Source organism: Branchiostoma lanceolatum, chromosome 19, assembly GCF_035083965.1.
Source record: "Branchiostoma lanceolatum isolate klBraLanc5 chromosome 19, klBraLanc5.hap2, whole genome shotgun sequence".
Lineage (NCBI taxonomy): Eukaryota > Metazoa > Chordata > Leptocardii > Amphioxiformes > Branchiostomatidae > Branchiostoma > Branchiostoma lanceolatum.
The window spans coordinates 8,589,078-8,610,854 of record NC_089740.1 but is presented as its reverse complement, the minus strand read 5'-3'; the positions used below and the strand labels follow the sequence as shown (position 1 = coordinate 8,610,854).

At 40.5% G+C, this 21,777-nt stretch overlaps 3 protein-coding genes across 6 annotated transcripts in view; 1 reads left to right on the top strand and 2 right to left on the bottom strand.

The window, feature by feature from the left end:
* LOC136425051 (leucine-rich repeat-containing protein 23-like) overlaps positions 1–11,524 on the bottom strand; it is a 28,683-nt gene extending 17,159 nt beyond the window's left edge. Inside the window, exon 1 of the mRNA XM_066413802.1 lies at positions 11,192–11,524. Within this exon, the coding sequence (XP_066269899.1) occupies positions 11,192–11,406 (215 nt within the window). The 5' untranslated portion in view covers positions 11,407–11,524. The remainder of the gene's footprint in view (positions 1–11,191) is intronic.
* LOC136425047 (galactose-3-O-sulfotransferase 3-like) lies at positions 189–10,813 on the top strand. Of its 3 annotated transcripts, none has more exons than XM_066413798.1 (5): positions 189–746; positions 2,492–2,603; positions 3,124–3,248; positions 3,646–3,999; positions 9,858–10,813. In XM_066413798.1, exons 1-5 carry the CDS (start codon positions 610–612, stop codon positions 10,351–10,353), a joined length of 1,224 nt encoding a protein of 407 aa, XP_066269895.1. In that variant the 5' UTR covers positions 189–609; the 3' UTR covers positions 10,354–10,813. The 3 variants fall into 3 exon arrangements, with proteins under 3 accessions (XP_066269895.1, XP_066269892.1, XP_066269894.1); XM_066413795.1 differs by lacking the exon at positions 9,858–10,813 and adding an exon at positions 4,675–5,313 and having other exon boundaries at positions 217–746; XM_066413797.1 differs by lacking the exons at positions 3,124–3,248; positions 3,646–3,999 and adding exons at positions 8,374–8,498; positions 9,017–9,379 and having other exon boundaries at positions 281–746; positions 9,858–10,559.
* Positions 11,525–12,531: 1,007 nt separating the features above from the next.
* Positions 12,532–18,339, bottom strand: LOC136425061 (transmembrane emp24 domain-containing protein 7-like). Of its 2 annotated transcripts, none has more exons than XM_066413818.1 (3): positions 18,032–18,339; positions 15,789–16,046; positions 12,532–14,433 (listed from the first exon to the last, which is right to left on the bottom strand). In XM_066413818.1, exons 1-3 carry the CDS (start codon positions 18,182–18,184, stop codon positions 14,206–14,208), a joined length of 639 nt encoding a protein of 212 aa, XP_066269915.1. In that variant the 5' UTR covers positions 18,185–18,339; the 3' UTR covers positions 12,532–14,205. The 2 variants fall into 2 exon arrangements, with proteins under 2 accessions (XP_066269915.1, XP_066269916.1); XM_066413819.1 differs by lacking the exon at positions 15,789–16,046 and adding an exon at positions 16,553–16,801 and having other exon boundaries at positions 18,032–18,330.
* Between the last annotated feature and the right edge of the window lie 3,438 nt (positions 18,340–21,777).

The following is a 21,777-nucleotide window of genomic DNA, read 5'->3' as shown; positions in this document are numbered from 1 at the left end:
ACCCTACCCATCCACTAAATGTCATACAGATCTATCAACAGCTTCTCGAGTTCTGTTGACGACATACAAATACACATGCACACAAAGCCCGCTACAGTACCAACGGAAAGTGCCAGGAGAACCATTTTTTAACTTGACCTCCGTTTTCAGAACATCTACACACCTACAAAAAATCATGAAGATCCATTAACGTTTCCCTCACTTTTTTGGCCTACATACAAACACACAAAAATGCAAAGTCCGCTGCAGTACTGTTGAAAAACGCAAGGTGAACCATTTTCAAATTTGACCTTCCTTTGCACAACCACTACACACCTACCAAAAATCATAAAGATTCATTGAAGCTTTCTTGAGTTATGCTCCTGACATACATACAGACCCACCCAACAGATCTTTCAACCGAAAACATAATCTTCTCCGAGTACAAGTACTCGGCGAAGATAATTAGGATGGAAAATGGTGGCCTCTTTAGACAGCTCATTTCTTTCGTGGTCGTAGAATGGGAATCTTGACATAAAATGTGTTTCGTCTTCCACAATAGACCACGTCATCCAGTTGAAGGCCAATGACCCACAACGACCCTGAAGTACGTAACTCAACAAGTCAATTATGGCGGCGCTACCAAAATCTCTGCTAGTATTCTTGACCTTTCAGGCTGTCCTTTTGTTCGCGAGTATCCTATGGAGCAAGAATACAACGATATTTTCTACCAGACCTTCGTCTGGTAAGTTCCAAGTAAACGATAGGTAAGTAATGTGTGTTACGTCTTGATATTACAAGGAACATGAAGTATGCAACATTGCTTAGTGGTGTATAGCCCAACCCAATGTACGTTCCCAAGTTGTACATTTTTCACTTGACAACAAAATTATCCATACCCTTGCCAAGAAAACTACATTCACAAGAATGAAGACGTCTGTTGTTACTAGTAACTGGGTACATAGAGTTGAATGGCTTTGGTCAAAAAGGCCAGATAAAGAACTGGATTTGTGCCGAGCATTCTAAGATAGAAAGATCTCACATGTCGAGGAAGCTTTGTCGGTTCACTACTGGCTCGTAAAATCCGCCATTATTTTACTTTGCGAGGAAGCGTTGTATGTTCTCCACTGGTTCGTGAAATTCGCCATTATAAGAGTCAAGGTTTATGAAAGTTCCAACCCTGTCCAAATTATGTTTGTTAGCAAGCCTAAGCGAAGAAGTTAAAGAACTGTATTGGCTATTCCTCGCACACAGTAACTGTGTTTGGCAAATAAATTTCTTCCATGCTATTGGCCGAACAGTTCAATCAGATAGAAAATGGAAAGTGACTATGTTAACGTTGATGTGATATCCTCCCATACTATGTGTGTACTTCTAAGAGAAGTAGTTAAAGAACTGTATTGACGATCCCTTCTCGCAAGTACTTTGTTATGGCGAATGGACAGTCAACTTTAGCCACGCCCTACACGACCTTAATTTATTAAACCACCTAAAATGTGAATAACTATCTTGACGTTAATTATCGGTTGAAATTTTAAGTTGAAATCCAGCTGAAATGAAGAAGGTGTCTTTGTTGACGACCCCTTCCTTATAAACACTGTCTTTTCACATGCCCTTCGGCCCTTTAGCTTAATCGCTCAGAAAAGGGTGTCTAAACGTTAATTATCTGTAAATATTTGAAGCTTCATAACCTCCATAAAAAAGGATCTTGGATTGACATTCTTTTTATGTGTGTATGAATATATTGCTGATTACGTTTCTGACGTCTAGTCTATACAGATATGCTTCCAAAATATTCGTTATAGCTGTACATTATTGGCAAAAGCCAAGCTTAAGACACAACAATTGTCAGAGGTCAACAATTTGAAGTGATTATACATGATACTCATTCTCTGCGGCCTAGATTTAGGGATTACGGATTTATTCAACCTTGAGATCTAAAGGTAGAGCAAAGGGGTCCTTGTGTGTAGAGTTGTCTAACCGGTCTGTGGACATTTGACAATCGATATTCTGAATTCTGAGGAAAACTGCCATAGGACAGTCCAACATTCGATGCGCTTAGGTTACTTAATGTGCTGGAACAATGCTTTTAATATCTTAGTACAGTTAGATTTGAGCAACTTGTGTTATTTGGGTGGAGAAGATTATCAATTGATGTAGTTTATGCAAATGAGGACCTTTTATGTATAATCAATGATAAACATCATATTATTGGCGAAGGTATGAGGTTATGAAACTCTAGTTTTGTATAAAATTGATTTTTCACTCTACTATACCGATTCTGGGTACCATGACATCCCTGGTATTGACGAAGGCAAGGAACGACGGGTAAACGTGTGGCGGCAAATCTAAACTTTCTTCTTTCAGAGGTACTCAACAATTATCAGGAACTACATAGTGGTTATAAATTTCACTCCTTTTTATAGCTTGGATTTAGTGGCTGCAGCAATTTAACCTTGAGAACTTAACCTAAAGGATAGAGTCAGTCTGTTGTCCTTCATCCCGTACACAGGTCAGAGGTTACGAACACGGTGCATAACGGGAACCTGCGTACACAGGAGGGCTTGGTTACAACAAGGCAGGGGAAATGTAATCTTCCTGTCACCAATTTTGTTTTCATCAAGGTAACTGGGACCAAATTAAATCTTATATATATAGATATATATCTTAGGCCCTTTCTTACATCATTATATTAATTACGAAAAAGGTATGGAAAGATAGAAAAGGGCCTAATTCAGGCCGTCTAATGGAAGGATGCGAAGAGACTGGCTGTAGGCAGAACGTACTGGACTGCTCTAACTGCCTCATGCGTCGCACGACATCGAGGCCTTTAAGTCTAAGTCTGGCAAAAATATTGCTTACTTCATCGTTGAATTTTACTGCAAATGTGTCTATGCCAATGATTGATAACTTATTGGTCTTATACGCAAGATTCACAGTGGCCATGATTCGCGACTATCTTTTAAAAGACCAGTTTTCAGATACCATCAAAGGTTGATGATGTCTCGATTATCCAAGCATCAAGGATGCCCATCCTTTCAACTAGTCTCAGGAACTAGATTAACCCAACATGGATCTTGACTCCACTAACTGCGTGACAACCTGAGAGTAAAGATTATCGTCACTAATGATATTCTTCCCCAGGTTCATAAGACAGCTTCAGGCTCAACGTTCATGTTACTGGCCAGGTTCGGCCGGAACCACGACATGACCATCTGCTACCCTGCACGCCGTAGCAAGGCCCGTCACAAGCAGCTGTCATACCCTAGGTAATTTTCCCTATCCCTGCCAGTCTACGATTCATAGATTGGTCAAGATAGCTCAGATGATAATGTCAAGATGGTCGACACATGACGTCACAAATAAGTTTGGCGGCACCCTTCCAGTGTAACCTTTTGCCTTGTGTTGTAATACCGTGCCTTTTTCTTAAATTTCTTGCAAACGTATGGCTCGAAACACGAATTTCAGGCTTCTGATAAGTTTATGTGGTGAATGAGGTTAAGTTAAGATTTGTGAAGCCAGAGGGTCATTGTACTAAAACAACGTTTTATTTATTTATTTATCTATTTATTTATTTCAGCATGTACATGCCGAGGGTTGCCCAACTAGCCGTAGGCTATTACTAAGGGCGAAACAACGTTAACACGTTTGTGTTGCCTTTTTCAGTGGAAAATTGATCAGGAAAGACTGCAACCCAGCAATTGGAAGAAACTACACCCTCCTCATACACCACTCAATCATGAACAAGCCGGCTATGGACCGAATCATGGAACCGGGAACCAAGTACATCGGCATCATCCGCCAACCCCTTAATCATTTTCGGTCGATTTTCTTTTGGGAACAACACATTTTACGTCACAACAAAAATCCACTGGCTACATTTCTAAATATGAAGGAGAATTATACGGTTCGGAGCAAGGATCCATATTCAAAACATCGCAATTTTCAAGCACACTACTTGGGTTTCCCAACAAAACTTATGGCCAGCAAAAATACAAGTCAGCTGTACGAAGCACTCAGGTTGGTTTCACAGTTTGTTTGTGTTCTTTCTTCATTAACTTAAAAAATAAAGATTATCATCTTATTCCTCGTTTTCTATTATGATTCGTCGCCACAAAGTAAGGTCACTAGCACCAAAATTACAACTTAAGAAAACATCTGTCACCGGCGTTTTTGTTCATGACGCACCTCACATTTTAAGCGCGCATGTGAAATGTGATTCAATGCGGTCTAAGGTTAAGTTTAAGTTTCCTGTCAACAATTCTTTGTCTAGACGTGCTGGCTTGTCTGGAGGCATTAACCTCTGACCTTTACTGATAGGTGGCTTATATGCGCTGGATGCTACTGGCTAGATGGTCGACAGTGAGAGGGATACATGTGTAGTTATTAAAATCGCGATTCTGTTTCTTCTGACTTTCCGGGGTGAATCCCCATCCTCTTGTATCAGCCATCCTCCAATCAGATACTCCGCTTTCCGTTTTCAGAGGTATAGTTACCAGCCAATCACGTTGCCTCCTGACCGCACGATGCGACGTGATTGGCTGGTGACGACTGACCAGCGCTAACGCAACGAGAAGGACAGATCGCAGGACTCTACGCCAGGGACGTTGCTTGATGCATACAATTGGTAGGCCTGGCACAGAACCTTCCATTCATCTATTTCCGTTCTGATCACGAGTCTTTGCTTTTGTACAGGACGGTTGCGAGCTGGTACTCCATGGTCATCATCACAGAATACTGGGAGGAATCCCTGGTGCTGTTAAAAAGGAAGTTTTGTTGGACCATGTACGACATACTACACTCAACAAGGAGACTCCATGCTCTAAAAACACGCAAAGAACATGTCACACTGACCGACAAACAGAAAGACACTCACAGAAAGATGAGCAACATCGATTATATGATGTACGACTACTTCAATAACACATTTTGGCAACGTGTAGCGGAGGAAGGACCAGAGTTTTGGGAAGAGGTCACGTACTACAAGACCCTGAACCACGAAGTGAACCAACATTGCACCTCAGTCAGAGGGGAAAGGGTCTTTCCTGCTAATAAATGGAGCCAGGAATTCATGATAAATTCAACTTTCTGTCACGAACTGCATGGATGGGGGGAAGGGAGATGGGCAGTATCGTGTAGGGATGTGGTTAACAAACAAAACGAAGAGATGAAAAAGAAACAAGCCCAGGTGTTAAATGATTCAGACACATAATTAAATGACGTCATGGTTTCTAAAATGACCTGGTTGGGTTAGATTATTCCATAATTGGTTGAAATGAGTCAGCTGGCTGTACCTTGCCACCACCCCTATAGTACTTGCTACATTCCAACATGGCCGACACGCCAAGATGATGTCACACATAGAAGTGGCGGCGCCCATTGATCAAAGGGTAAAACATTACAGGCTTCCTCTTTTTTGTTGCTTTGCAAAAACTGTTATTTAAGTTATTTGTATCTGAGAAGTATACCAAGTTCAGGTGATTCAATGTGTACATGTTATAGGCTACGCGTTGCTCTTATACCGTTTGGTATTTTGTCTTTAGAAGTAAAGCATGATACGTTAGTTGTTTACAATACAAGGTTCTGCAACAGAGCAGAGACAGATAACACTGGTGCACTTGTCTATGTATCCAACACGTTGCTGTCAACGTTAGATATCATATTTTCTGCCCCCTTTGCAGAATAATTTAACCTCCTGATTCCTCTCTGTTGTTTTCTTATCTCAAGAATCGAATACCTCCATGCACAAACCTATGTTTCTTAGATGTTTCATTATGATTTCATCATGATGAAATAAACAATAGACCTTTCATACTATTGCGTACAGTTACCTACTCTGAACTCGGAATCGCGAAATAGGCACGATACTATCTCAGAGTTTTAAAACTGGATGTTCGCATACAGGAAATAAGACAAACAATTATGCAAATCAGGTTCCCAAATTGCATAATTTGCACTCATTGTGTACATCTCTGTCTAAGCTACCTGCAAATTAAATAACACGAAAATCAGTCGTTCCTTCCTTCAGTTATTCTCCTTGGAAGATCAACACCAATGCAGTTCCAGTGTCACATACCGGGGGCCCAAAATCGACCTTGGCCTGTGTACTCCTAACACCTAGTGGCTACGCGCAAACCAAATATCATTACAATCCATCCAGACGTTCTTCAGTTATGCGGACTACAAGCATCCGGACACACACGCAAAACAAACACGCAAACAGCCACACCGCCGCACTCAAAACAATATGTCCTTGAAAAAATCTCCAATTTTCATGGAGATAACAAAGATGTGTGGTATGACGTAAAGAACTACAAGGCCACAATATATGACTCATAGTCGGTAAGCTATAAGCTCAAGCATCTGAACATTGAGAAACATCTTTGAATTTAGCTTTCTACTTTAAGGAATAAAGTACTAAATGTCTGAAGGCATCTTTTTTCGAAACTGTTTAATTAGTGTGAACATTGTACCAATTATATTTTCTAATACATGTATATCTAATTGTTTTGAAAAAATTGGAGTACTACCTCCTATAGCTCGGGATGGTACAATCCAAACAACTGTGATGATGTCATGAAATGAGATCTTGCCATCTTAATACGTCAGAGTACTTATTGAATGCAACATGTTCATAATGGCGGGGGAGTTCAGATCTCTTGGATTTTTCCTGAGTTGTCTGGCGATATTCTTGGCGATCAGTTTCCTGCGGGAACTCAAAGACACAACGACTGCAACGAAGCCGATGTTTCTTAATGCTACTCCTGACAACAAGTAAGAAAGCTGTCTTTATCTAACAAGAATAGCATGTTGATTTATAGATTAAACCCAGTACTATTTTAGATACCGATCTACGCTTGGTGGTGTTTTCAAACAACTTCAATCGAAGTTGAGATGTATGATAAATTTGGATCTTATTCGGAAAAGAAAGCAGTAGAATGACTGCTACATTCGAACACATTTATTTTCTGAGACAGTCCCGCCATGTACACCCCGACCAATCGAATCACGTGAATCGCATTGAAACTCAGATTCGTATCAGCCATTTCCCGACAAATCACTTTCTAACTCGCGTTAACGACTACATCCGACCAAACCAACTCGCCAGTGAGATGGTGGAAGGTGTCAGCTTCCAAAAGACGTTTTCAGATTGACAATTTTGGCACTTTGGAAGTGATTGAATCCGTCCGCGATTTAACGGTTAGAGAAAAGTAGTAGAAACTAGAGGTTAAATCGCGGGCGGATTCAATCACTTCCAAAGTGCCAAAATTGTCAATCTGAAAACGCCTTTTGGAAGCTGACACCTTCCACCATCTCACTGGCGAGTTTGTTTGGTCAGATGTAGTCGTTAACGCAAGTTAGAAAGCGATTTGTCGGGAAATGGCTGATACGAATCTGAGTTTCAATGCGATTCAAGTGATTCGATTGGTCGGGGTGATCAAGGTCCTATATAATGTCCTTGGGGTGACGTAGTATTCCATGCGTGACCTTTCCAGGTGATTAAATGGTGCCTCTGAAATGCATAATGACAAAGCTTCGACAAGTCCGACTGCGTCGTATCATTTTCATAAGATTACGAAGTGATGTTTACACTTTGAACTGGTGATTCGCTTAATGATATTTTCGTAGTATCATTGAACCAAACAATACTCAGCAAGAAAACGCTTGGGACGCCATGTTGGCAATGCGCCTCAAGTTAAATCACGTAGAAAATAGAGTAGACGGGCCAGGGCTGTCATCATGTTATGTATATTCGGCTGCACTCACGTGTGACCTCATGATGTCAACTAAAATCAAGTCGTCCAACAGGTACTGTATTTCAAACACTCCTGTAAACGTCTGTTGAAGGTCAGAGTTCACGGCTGTCGGGATGCATGTCGGGAAACTCCCTGTACCACGGAGTAAAGTGTCAAACCTGGTTACAAGTGAAGCCACATGCCGTCCTGTCACCAATTTTGTCTTCATCAAGGTAACTAAATAAGATAAAAAAAAGCTGGGGCGACATGATGCTTAAAAGAGCTTGATTAATCAATTCACAAAAACTACGAATAATGTGAGTAGAGAACTACATATATGGAAAACATTCAAGTTTGAATACTTCACTTGCAAAATAGCAAACCGCCTGTTTTGTGAAATACACACATATTGGAAGCCGATTGTTGTTTTTCGCGTGTGTGTGCGTGTGTGTGTGCTGTAACAAACAATGTATTGGGTTGTAAAGTTTGCGTTTGTATGCTTCGTGCTTCCTACATTCAGTAAGATAGTCAACTGTTAATCATCAAGGTCATATTTAGCTTATCATCGTTTCTTCTCTTAATGGCTTTGCCTGAAGGAAATACTAGTGCTGAATCGCCTTTTTTGTATCATCCATATACACTACACTGATATTTCCAGGTTCATAAGACAGCTTCAGGATCCACGTTTATGCTACTGGCGAGGTTCGGCCGGAACCATGACATAACCATCTGTTATCCTGCACGCCGTAGCAAAGCCAAACACATACAGCTGTCATACCCAAGGTAATTTACTTATAGATATTAATTGACCGGATTAAGGAATGATTCTGCAACCCGCTAGGGACGGGTCAATGTCAGTTAGTGCTGCGTACCTAAACCCCCGGGGACCTAATCCGGACTGGACCTAACGTTTAGGTTCAAGTCCAAAAAAAAAAAAAAAAAAACTAAACGTCCGAGAAACAAGTCCGGACTTGAAACAAAAAATCTCTCGCTTATACTCTTCTTTTTGTTTTAAACCATCTTAAACCTTTCTTAGATCGTGAATTTTGCAATGAAAAATATGAAAACATTGCTGTTTTTGTGTTTATAACTGAAATTTTGTATTAACTACTGACTGTATATAATTTCGCATATGTAGTTTTCAAATACCATGTCAAATATATGCCAATATGCAAATTTACAAGTAACAGGAAAACACATTTTAGCACAAATATGCCAAGGGGTTCAGCAAGCTGACATTACCGTTTGTTAGATAGAAACGCCCTATACATCATGCCAACCTACTTCCATGCATCCTACAGCGGCAGATTGACAAATAAAGACTGCAGGCCAGCCCTGGGAAGAAACTACACCCTCATCATACACCACTCAATCATGAACAAGCCCGCCATGGACCGAGTCATGGAACCGGGGACCAAGTACATCGGCATCGTTCGAGAGCCGCTAAACCATTTTCGGTCCATCTTCTTTTGGCATCAGGTCGGTTTGCGGCGCAAGAAAAATCCGCTGGGGGCGTTTCTAAGTACACCAAATAAGGACAAGGACCGTCAGCTTGGGAAACACCATCCGTACTCAAAACATCGAAATTTCCAGTCGTACACCTTGGGATTCCCGAGGAAGCTGATGACCAGCAAAAACACAACCCAAATATACGAAGCAATCAGGTGGGTTATGGCTGTCTTTTTCCTACCTTTTTTATGAAATGGATGGATTTCTATCCATTCCACTTGTGAGTCTCATATAGATTAGGACATTTTTTGCGTACTTAATGTGCGAATCATTATTTGTGGCATATGTAAGTTAGGAAGTATCATGAGAGTGACTTCATCCAGATTATAGCATCGTAAGTATCAATAAGTATTCTCTCGAACTTTTGCGATGTATGTTTCGATCGTTTGAATAGTTTGTTTTTTTTACTAATTTTTTCTGTTGTTGAAATTTTGTTAACGCAGTACTATGTCATAGTCTTTATAGACTGACTGACTATATAAGTATCAATGAGACGATGCTACGATTGCCACATCTGAATCCATGTTAGCGAGCGTATAAAACTAAAATAAGTCGAAGATAATAAGCTACCATTGACACGACTTGGCAAAAAAATTAACAGAAAAAGAGACTCCTGTTTTTGTTTTTGTACAGGACCGTTGCGAGCTGGTACTCCATGGTCATCATCACAGAATACTGGGAGGAATCCCTGGTGCTGTTAAAAAGGAAGTTTTGTTGGACCATGTACGACATATTACACACCACAAGGAGACTCCATGCTCTTAAAAAACGCAAAGAACACGCCCCTCTTACCGACAAACAGAAAGCAAACCACAAACGAATTAGCAACATAGATTATATGATGTACGACTACTTCAATAACACATTTTCGCAACGTGTAACCGAGGAAGGACCCGAGTTTTGGGAAGAGGTCACGTACTACAAGACCCTGAACCACCAAGTGAACCAACATTGTAACTCAGGCGGTGGGAAAAGAGTCTTTCCTGCCGGAAAATGGAGCCAAGAGTTTGTGATCGACTCAACCTTCTGTAATGAGTGGAAGTGGGCAGAAGGGAGATGGGCAGCAGCGTGTTGGGACGTGGTTTACAGAAGAAACAAGCTATCAGCCACCCAAAAATCAAGGCCATAGCACGTCCAGGTCAAAGGATACAAAAACGGAAGTTCTGCTGCAGTACCAAGGTCACATACCAGGGGGCCCAAAATCGACCCTGAACTTCAGTTTCACAACACCTGCCCACTTTCCAAATATCATCGTAATCCATCAAGAGGTTCTTGAGTTGTGCTGACTACAGTAGTGCGGAAACACAGACAGACAGACAAACAGACACACCCAAACTATATCTATTTTTCTTGTAGATAACAAAGAGATCGACGTCATGACTTTCTAACATGACCTGTGATTGGTAGGCCTAGGGTTGACTATTCTAAGATACATGGTCTCTATCTCGGTTTTAAACCATTAAGACAATACCTTAGCCTTTAGTTATGAAAAATGAGATAGTGTTGTAATATTTAATTTTTTACTAATTGAACTATTTATGTACTTACATTCTTCGTTATTAAAGTTGGCTTCGTTTATATCACAAAAAAGAGATATCAAATGCTATTTCACATCATCACATTTTTACGGGTGACAAACTTTTCATACATGCACCAAATTCAAATGTATGTGATCAGGTCTACAAGGATATACAACAACCTTTCCATCACAAGCAGCGGAGAACTTCGTTGTACGACACTTTCACGACTGTCGCAAACTGTCGCAAACATGTCGTACGACGTACGCTTGTGACAAGAACTTAAGACACTTTTTTTACATAGATGAACAAATACAATATGATATGCACTCAAGCCAAGTCAACTTATCAGCGCCGCCATCAGACAAAAAAGAATTAAACTAACAAAGATATATCGGCACATAAACGGACAGATAAAGGTATGCAATTATGAAAATTTAGACAACTTACTTGCGGTAAAGTTCCAGTCGTATGTAGGCGTGTGCCAACCCGTTACCAGTCCTACTCAGTTCCGATAGGGCCGGTCCTACCATCTCCATGGTCAGCCGGCCAGGGTCCACCTTCTCTTCGGACAGAGTGGTCGAACTGCTGGTGTCCACAGTACTGGACGCGAAGCTCGGCGTGGACACACCACTCCCTTCCTCAAAAGACGTATCGGACATCATCTTGAAAGGTAAAACTCTCTAACGGCCTTTCTCAAAAACAATTTCTCTCGCTAAAACGGTTAGTAAATCCCTTTTTGTGTCGAAGAAAATGGCGACGAGGGCGTATGGAGTTCGATGTTCGAAGCGTTCTATGGAAGATTCGAATCAGTTCGATCGATGTTCGAATATTCTCCCGCGCTTTCGGACAGTACTTTTTTATCAGTCCATAACTTCCAAGCAGATATGGAGATTAGAGGTAGCATTTGACTACAAACAGGGGAGTAGAATTGTCATTCTAATATACCAGATATCGTGGCCTAAACACTGTTAACTCTGAATGACTTATAACGTTATTCCTAGAACAGTTAGAAAAGAATCCAAATTACTTCAGATCTTAGTGCAATGCACACTGCAAAATCATGTTCAACACCCATTCGATAACTCATAAAAAAGCAATAGAAAATCTTAACTGATTGAAATAGACTTGAGATGTCACAAAGTCTAAATATTTTTTAAGGATCAGGCAAAAAGACCTAAGATTTCCTTACTACGTACATCTAAGTCCTCCTAAATATGTAGTGATAAGTGCGTTGCATCATTCAAAATCTTTATTTGTTTAACGCTGAGTAGGGTGGCCGATACAACGACGTGAATTGTCTATTCAGCCCAAGGGAACAGAATTTTAGGTTGCCAATATAGAGTTACATTCAGTTTTTAGAAAGTTAAGCGGTTTTCATTCTGTTATGCTTCCCAACTTCTTGGTTCATATCAACTTACAAATAACTTAAGGCCACCTCAGAATTTCATGCAGGCTGGCTGGGCATCAACTCTCGATTTTACTTGCTGTAACACCAATTCGCCAGGTTCCCCAAGATATCAAAAAATGGTGCTATCAAACACTTCTCAAGAATGTCTTGAACACCAGGATATCTGAAGTGTGCATACCTCGGGGGTTACTGATTCTGCAGTGGATTTCTTTAAATCTACCGTTTTTCTTTAAAATGGGACGGCCTTAGGGTTCCCGTCAGAATTACAAGAGTTGATGTTATTCTAAATCCTAAACGTTTTGACAAAGAGTTCACGGCTTTGCAGCAAGCGGAAATTATAACATTAAGACTAATATAATGGTAATACATTGCAAGAAAGCAGATTTTCAGCCATTTTAATTTTATCAGTCTTTCATAGACACAACAACTGCTATATTTTCAACTTAATATAATATCATAGATAATATCATATTTCAAATCACAGACTCAAACAACTGACACAGCTACCTCCAAATTCAAACAGACTTTTTTTTGCTTTACATCATATATTTGCCAGGAATGTTGCAATAATGAAAAAAACTTTGTATTGTTTTTGCACAAATCTTTCAACAAATAGCACATGTGTGTAACAGCCCAATTCAAAATCTCTACCATCTATTGAAATTAAGCAAGTGTGACAGAAATAAAGCACCTGACAATTGTGAACGTGACGAAAATTATAATTACGATTGCTCATACGATAAAGTACAGTGTACTTGTTTTGGGGAACATACTTCACTTATAAGGATAGAAATAGAGTTGTGCCCAACTCTCTTTGTCATTTTGGAAAACCAGTGCTTACCTCCTGGTGTGATTTGACCTAATCTTTATAGTATTAGACATGCAAAATTTGTCTATAAAAAAAAGGGATGACCATTATTTTTGTACTTCATTCACATGGAAAGATTCCATGAAATAACAGAAGTTGGGCAAAACCCTGGACAGAAATAACTTTGATACTGTTTGGATAAAAATTGCCTTAAATAAATCCAACATAATTATACAGACAAGTCACTTTAGCTTGGATGTTTGGATGAAATTCCTCCACTACCACAACTACAAATTTTCTAACCCTACACTTTTCTAAGCAGAAATGTACCCTCAGAAGAAAGGAAATAATTTGAAACACAATTCATATCAATTTTGTTTTTACAATCTGGCACATAAAGCATTAAAGGTTGACAACTTTGCACAGAACTAGCAGTGCTACAGTATTACTTCTAGGCAAGAAAATGTCCTTTGTGATATGACTAATAACATTTCTCCGCTATTTTTTCACCCTTTATATTATTTATGAATAAACCACGGTCTAATATTACAGCGAGATCTTCTGACATTAACAACAGAACCATCATTATGTACAAAAGATAAAATATTTTCATCATAATAATGCTGATGGCCACACCAGTTCAGTTTTCTGGTTTTTGTATTTCGCTTCTAAACTTTCCAACGCTTTTCTTTGGAACTAGGACTGTACAAACTTTGCTTTATGAATGACATCTCTGCTTGCTCTGATTTAAAGGTATTTTTCAAAGAAATAAGCAACTTTACATGGCAATACTTCCATCCTGCACTAAAATGTGTGTAATAAAGTGAGGATACAAGTAAATTTTGCAAAAATTTGTGTTGCAAACCCAGCTAATTTTTTTCTTCTTAAAACACAAGTCTGTATCTTCGGAGAATGTCACCAATAAAATAAAGTTTCGTGCCATAATAGCAAAATATGCCGTAATAATACAATTTTGTGTCTCTCTAAGCCACTAAAACTGTCACATAACTTGCTTTCCCTACTCACAATTTGTGAAGCAACATCACAATACTACAACAAATCTCTTGAACAGAAAGAAAATGTGAGCTACTCTCATACACACACATCTCTCAACAAATAACCAAATTTGCAGCAATTTGAACCAAAAATACAGTCCTTAAACAAGGACTAGAACTGGCATGGCCTCCTGACTCCTGTATAACCCGACTATGCAAAACCCCACTACCTGTAAACCAAGCTACTTCCTCAAATCCCTTGATGTTTTTTATTCTCCGTGAAAAAGCTACGTAATACAACCACCTGGCCAATGCCTACAAGAATGAGGATAACGGTCTGGGCTATTGACCAGTAGTTGACACGCTCGTTGAGGCTCTCGGCGAAGGCGCGCCCCTGTGCCTCTCGTAGCCTGAAGTGCGTCTGGTAGTCAATGACGAGCTTCAGGTTCTCGTGGGATGTCACGCAAGAGGATTCCATCTATAAAAAACAAGTGGCGCAATGTCAGTCTTTGAATTCAAGACAGTTAAACTAACTGCAGGGCTGTCAAATGTACATGTACCTTCTATGCAGTGTACATTTGACGCCGGCGTCCACATCTTCATAGCAGCACTGTCAGTTGTTGGCGGGCTCAAAAGTCAGTTCTCTCACTAGACTCGCTAGAAGCTTAACCAAACTGCAGGGCTGTCTCTTTAAATTTGCCTGTCCCATAGGGGGGGAAGATGGTCCAGGGGCATGCTCCCCGGTGAAATTCCAACCTTCTTCTATTTCACGCATTTTCAGAAGCAAATTTGTTAATGTTAAATCTGTTGTTTCAAGCTTATGAAAATCATGTCATGAAGCTGAGATTTTTTGGGCAGGGTGAAATTTTTGTCTGTCCCAACAAGAAAATTTCCATCCCAGGACAAGACCCGGAGACAGCCCTGACCAACTGTCAATCAAACTTAGTGCAGCCAATAGGGGAACGATTGCATAGCTATACCCATTTCATTGGTCTTTCAATAATTGTCAGTGTTCTCGCCAGGCCTTTTCAGCATAGGGGCCCCCTATGCTGTGATTTGGACCCCCTATGCTGTGATCTGGACCCCTATGCTGTGTTTCAACCAGCATAGGGGTGTTTCTTTCTGGGACAAACCTTGTGACCCTTCATAAATCTTATAAAAAGTTCATATTTGGCTTTAGAACGAGGCTGTGACAGAGGAAAAACTCTACTTCACAAAATTTATCCCTCAAAATGCATGAAATAATGTCTCATTGGGTTATGAATTTACAAAGTTTCCGGGAGAACATGCCGAACTCCCTACTCTGGTCACTCCACGCGTGACTTGCACCGCGTAAAGTTGGCCTTCTGTACCTGACCCCTATGCTGTGAAAAAATCCTGGTGAGAACACTGATTGTACATTGTCTAGCATATTCCACAAACCTGCCACCACCACCACCCGTCCACAGTGCTACCTAGCTGCATTGGGCCAAACTGCACCACTTTTTGCACCAAGAGAAGGCACAAGGGCAGTCAACACTCAAACCTGTGCAGAAGGGAGGGGGTCCTCATAGCTGTGAGTGTGACAGACACTTTCCGAATGCTGTCAAGAACCGAAATGGGGCAAATTTTTGGCGATACCTCAGGGGTGATACCTTTCTTCTTTCTTGCTTTGCGCATGTGTACATTTTACAGTAGTTTCAAATTGGAATTTTGGCCAAGTGTAGCTATCAGAACATGTCAATGATGGTTCTAGATCTCTTTCTAAGCAATGAAGACCCAATTTCTTTCATGGCTTTTGCGTAGGTTTGAGTGTTGATGGCCCCTGTTGCCATGGCAACACATGCCACGTACAAACGTCGCTGCGTCGTGCAGCCAGGGTACGGGTGGCCCGGGTGGTGGCGGCGACACGCGGGGATCCTCTGTAACGAAACGCAGCCAGATCTTTTTGCTGGTCACGATCGAGAACTTGTTCAAGAAACACATGACTACATCCGTCCCGTGCTCTGACGTCCACTTGTGTTCGCCCGACGTGGAACGCACGCGTTTAAGAATCGGCTTATCCTCCTCAAACACGACAACGTCTACGTCGTAATTACCCCCTGCCAAGACCTGCACCAAGTAAAGAACAAACAAACATAAACAACAACAACAAATACAAGCGAAGGACTCCAACAGATAGTGGTGACAGCAAAAGTTCTGTTTCCTTTCCAAGGGACAATGTAGTCTTTGTAAGCAAAACTTTAATCCAATTGAAAGTTTCCATGGATGTTTGCGGCGAAGCTGTCTTTTCTTGCTTAAAACCTTCGCCCTGCTGCTTTTGACACTAAATTTTTTACCAATTACTGGTGTTAGGCAGCAGGGAGAAGGCTAAATAAAAAAATGTAGCTTTTCCAGTGACTGAAATTTTCATGTTTGTTGGCTATCTTCATTTGCCTTTAGTTTAAGTTTCCCCTGCTACTTTTGGAACAAATATTTGTACTGATTCATGTTTAGCAGCAGGGAAAAGGTTTAATAACCCCCCAAAAAATGCTTCCTCCGTCTTTTGAAACCTTCAACTTTTAAAGCTGTCACAACTTTCTGTAGAGTCCTTCTCGCTTTTTCTATCCTGAACCGACCTGCGTCAGTGCCGTGTCGTGATCCCCCATCTCGGGAATCAATGGCGGCTCGTCGCCAACCATGAAGTCGAAGTACACGGTCTTGTGTGTAAAGGTGGAGAACTCGTTGCTGAAACAGAACTTGTAGATGCCCTTCTTCTCGGACGTCCACGTGTACGTGTCGTACTGTTTCTTGATCTCTTTGTACAAGACCTTCTCGGTCGGGTCCGATATTAAACAATCCACATCATAGTGACCACCTGTTACTACCTGGATGTTAACAATGGGAGGGAAAAGTCAGTAACATTCTTAGATACAGTAAAAATCTTTTGCAAGTTAGAGTCTTGATTTCCTTCTGCAAAACCTTCTTGTTCGAGTCTGATATCAAATAAGTCTACGTCATAGTGACCACCTGTTAGTTACGTAACTACCTGGGCATGAAGGGGATAGGGAAGAGTCTGTAACATTCAGGGAGCATGTATCAGTCATTACGGAAGAGTCAGTAACACTCAATGGGGAGGGATAACAAGCCATGTCAGGTAAATATTGACAGTATTAAAATCACAAAGAAGAGAAGCCATTTTTTCAGCAGAGAAATGACTCTTTGTTTGAGGCAGATTTTACTTTACTGCTCTCAATCTCAAATTGCAAGTCTTACATTACCAAATGATTGGAAAATAAGGTTTTAGTTCTTTCTTAAATCTGTAATGTTTGACTAGCATTAGTTGAAAAAGTTCACACATTTTATGAAAACATGTAATTAAGTACATGTATGTAACTGAAGCCTTCATTATGTAAACAAGTTACAAGCATGTTGACATAATGATCTACTGTCCACAAGATCCACTGATAATTGTTGTGTAATCATCATGGAGAAGAGAAAAGATTTTTTTCATTTTTGTCTCAAAAATAATGAATTTGATAAGACTTTGATTAAGTTTGAATGGGATAGCCATATAGGTGTCAAAACAAACACATTTCCTGGTTCTTTAATTATTCCCAGGAAAAACATATCAAGCTTTTCATGTCTGTTAGCTGAATGCTTCAACATCAATGTCCTTTCATTGTAAACAAGTCTATTCTTAGGTTTTTCTTGGCAGTGTGGCCAGTCATATGTCATGAATATTTACATATGCTCAAACCAAGATTTTGAATATTTATAACACAAGTCTTTGTGCTTCGCATGTTGTCACCAAATACCTTTGTCGAGTGCAGTTTTCTTCTAAAAGCTCCTTATTTTGTCCAAGAAGAATATGATTTCAATTGTACTTCTTACTCTAGTTAGCAGAAATAAAACATACACACCCTGAAACGCCCCCCTCCCCTAACAAAGGGATGACATGGCATTGGTGGGGAGGGGGGCAAAACAACGACGTCACTAAAATACTATCATGTTACTTTCCAGCCACATTTACAGGCTCAAAACATCAACACAGCTACAGAATTTTATTTTCTAAACAAATCTGTTACTTTTATGATCAAGAAGATTTAAAAACCCACCTGATATTCCAGTGTACATTTGACGCCGGCGTCCACGTCTTCGTAGAAGCACTGTCGGTCGTTGTCAGCGAGCTCGAACGTCAGTTCTCCCGCTAGACTCACCGCGACGTAGCACGTCAAAACCACCAGCCCAGCCGTCCACGGACCCTCCATCGGAGACTCTTAACGCTCCCGCTAAAAGCAAACCGCGAGGAAAGGAGGAAATATTGTAGGAAACGAAAGAGTGAGGAGAGATGTTGGCCACATGAAAGGTGTAACAACCTGACGTGGCAGGTCAGCACAGTCCCGGATGGGTGACCTCGCGGCGCAGCGTCCTGCAGTTCTGAGAATTATCGGTAGGGAGCACCACTGCACGGGAAATGATAAATAGAGCTCAGGAACTTCATACCTCCTCTAACATGTCATGCGTTGGATGGAAACCATATGTCAAGTCCTTTGCAATCAACTATTTTTGCTGGTTTGTAATCAGTAATCTAAGAGGGTTCAGATATCCAGGTGTTTAAGACATCATTGAGAAGTACAAGCTGCATATATGGATTGATTTATTTGATCCACTCATACCAGGAGGGACATCTACTCTTTTCAATAAGTGTGGTCACTGTGGTGGGTTCTTTTACGTACTCACGGTGTGGCTTCCTCAAACACCATTCAAGGTCCTATCCGAGGGGCATCGCTAGGTGCTCCTTTTCACATAGTGAAGTGAAGAAAGTCGTGTAAAGTGCCTTTGGCGTGTCAAGGGGACCCCGGATTCGAACCCAGGATCTCTGGGCTCAGGGCCTAACTATGAGTTGAATATCCTGTGACTCTAAGTCATTTTGAGAATAGATACAATATGCACACACCACTCACTTCAAGCTCCTTACCCTTCTCATCAACTTAATCTAGATGGACATTGCTTTCTGTAATGTTCTTTGACATGAATATCCTGTTACTCCAATTAAGTCATTCTGGCAAAAGATCACTGTACACCCACCAACTACTTCAAGCCCCTAATCTCATTAAGTCAATCCTCGTTCTTTGACATGAATATCCATCCTGTAACTCCAGGTCATTCTGGCAATAGATCACTGACACTGTACAAGCACCGATTACTTCAAGCTCCTTTCGATTCCCATTAACTTAATCCTTGTTCTTTGAGGTGGATATCCTGTTATGTTATTCCCAAGGAGGTTATAACCTTCTTGGTTATTCCAGGTTATTCTGGCAATAGATCACTGTAAGAGGGTCTGTATGCGGGTCCCGACAACGCTCTATGGTCCTTTATGCTGAATTCAGAAGAACCCTCTACAAAGCTATTAAGCTAAAATTAAGGAGGGCAATTACGCCAAATTTGGTCACCTCGCTACGATGGCTTTCCCTACAAATTATAGGAAATCAAAATAGGCTCAGCCTACGCCTTATGGAAAGGTGGCGTGTGGGCTAGTCTCTACCAGACTAACTACGCTATAGGGAAATATATGCCAGGGAGGATTGGCCGCCAGTTTCATTTGCAAGCAGGCGAAATATTGACCCTCAACGTGGACTAGCCGATTATTCCTTTTTTTTCTGAATTCTACGATCCATACCCCTGGTTGAAGGCCTGGGGTAAGAAGGCCTGGTAGAGGCTACATGTACAGTACAGACACGCGTTTTTTTTTTTCTCGTGCCAAACTCGTGCGAAAGTCGTGTAAGTCGCCGTTAACACACGTAGGCCCTCATGTAATTGCTGTTACCTCAAGCTCCTTACGCTTCTCATTAACTGCAAATGTTAATCCTGACGGACAGTTGAAAAGGTTCGGCCTCTCACACCTGAATACCCAAGAGTACACCTGCTTTTATTCCTGTGGAAAACCAGTGGATCGGAAAGGACATGTTGGCACGAGAAAGGTGACCCTTTTACACCGCATTAAACACAGTTGTTTTTCTTGACCTGAATAAGTAATTGTCTACTGGTGTGTATCTACACATGTCTGCATGTTTCTTCAACCAGTGAAACTGGCCTTAACGGTAGTATACAGTATGTGATATGATAGAAATGGAGGAAATAAAGTATCCAAGTATACAATTAAACCTCTACACAAGCATTGCACCTGGCCAATGTGGCTACTTTTTGGTGATCCCTTAGATAATTTTTCCCATTGACACAGGCATTAAGAATCCTGTCTATAGTGACCACCTGTCCACATAGACCAGGTTCTATTGGGACCATGTGTGGTCTTCTTGGGCAGGTTTGACTGTACAATCTTCTATAAGTCCCAAAGATAAACATTGGATTTTATAATTTATTTTTGAAATTGTTAATCGTTGTTGACTTGCCATGGTCACAATTTTTACCAATTGTTCTATGTTCCTACCAATCTATTGATTGTCATCTATAATTTTAAGCCTTACAATAAATAAAGCCTTTAGAAGTCTATTGGACTGAAAAGTTTTTTTAGAGATTAGATAAAACCGCCTTGATACGATACAATACGGGTCAACATATTACTTATTTATGAAGCTATAACACATCTGACAATGGATCAATCTTAAAGTTTTCATGGCCAATAAGAAGACTGTTTCACACAAAACCTATTGTTTATCAATTATTCACCTGTCAATGCATTGTAAGCCTTATGTGTGGGTGCGTGTATGTTTGTTATATACATGTCAGACTTCACCCTGATGAAGATGTGTATCAAGGGAAAACAAAGATGGAACAGTGAAGAAGTCCTACTGAGAAAAATAAAGGGTAAATGTACAATGTACCAGGAAACTGAGGTCAACGTCTCAAATCTAGGTCACATGATGGGTGATGTGAGGACAGCTACAATTGTATTGAAGTCAAACTGGGACACTGGACACCAGCAAAGAGTTTGACATGAATATAATATGCTTCTTCTAGAAAAACTGACAGTAGCTAAAATATTGGCTGAGTTTTGTCATCATTTTTGAAGACACATACTTTCTTTAGGGTATGGTAAAGAAAACCAGCCCAGTATCGTATAAATAGGATTTTATCCAAGCATGGAGTACTGTAAATTGCCTTTGCCAATTGGTTAGTATTGGCAAATTTCTAGAGTATGTTCACAAAAACCTCTTGTGTAAGTATATATTGTTATCAAGTAGGAAATTCAGAAACACAATAATACGAGGCTCACAATGTCGGAATCCACCTTGCAACTTTACTGCTCCAAATATACAGCGCATCCAGTCTACAATAATGACTTTACATTACTATATTCATGTAGCGTGGTTCTACAATCTATTGCCTAAAGCTAAGAATGATTTATCTAGAGTCTAGAGCACTAGCAGCGAAAACTCGGAAAGATCGAATTCTAGCACTGTTGTGCTAGCTTAAATCTTTCAAAACACCTTTAATTCTGTCCATACAACCACCATTTTGGAGCTTGTATACCAGCATTGATAAAACTACATGTTGAAGACATGTATGAACTCTGTAAAGCTCGGGTCACAATCTTAATAACCTTCTGGGAGAGTTGTTGATCGCCAGAATATCGCCGAATTTCAAAATCACTAGAGCCGTTTTCATTGCCTGAAATCTACCGTTACATTTTGGACAGGGCTCTGTGACCTGAAAACATCAATCAATCTCTAAAAATCATGCTACATGTATAATCAAGAGGACATTGGTCATATTGATACCGTAAATGACTTTTTAGAGCTTGCAGGCTCATCGGGCAAGCCACTTTCCAGCTGTGTGACACCGACTAAAGGAAACGGATACACAAACATGACCACACATACTAAAAATGTTTGGTAACATA

Excerpts from the sequence above, each read along its gene's own strand:
- LOC136425047 (XM_066413795.1), top strand. The coding sequence starts at position 610 with ATGGCGGCGCTACCAAAATCTCTGCTAGTATTCTTGACCTTTCAGGCT. Across the intron at positions 2,604-3,123 it reads CCAATTTTGTTTTCATCAAG|GTTCATAAGACAGCTTCAGG; the intron begins GTAACTGGGACC and ends ATTCTTCCCCAG. Across the intron at positions 4,000-4,674 it reads CAGCTGTACGAAGCACTCAG|GACGGTTGCGAGCTGGTACT; the intron begins GTTGGTTTCACA and ends GCTTTTGTACAG.
- LOC136425061 (XM_066413818.1), bottom strand. The coding sequence starts at position 18,184 with ATGGAGGGTCCGTGGACGGCTGGGCTGGTGGTTTTGACGTGCTACGTC. Across the intron at positions 16,047-18,031 it reads AATGTACACTGGAATATCAG|GTCTTGGCAGGGGGTAATTA; the intron begins GTGGGTTTTTAA and ends TACTTGGTGCAG. Across the intron at positions 14,434-15,788 it reads TGCACGACGCAGCGACGTTT|ATGGAATCCTCTTGCGTGAC; the intron begins GTACGTGGCATG and ends TGTTTTTTATAG.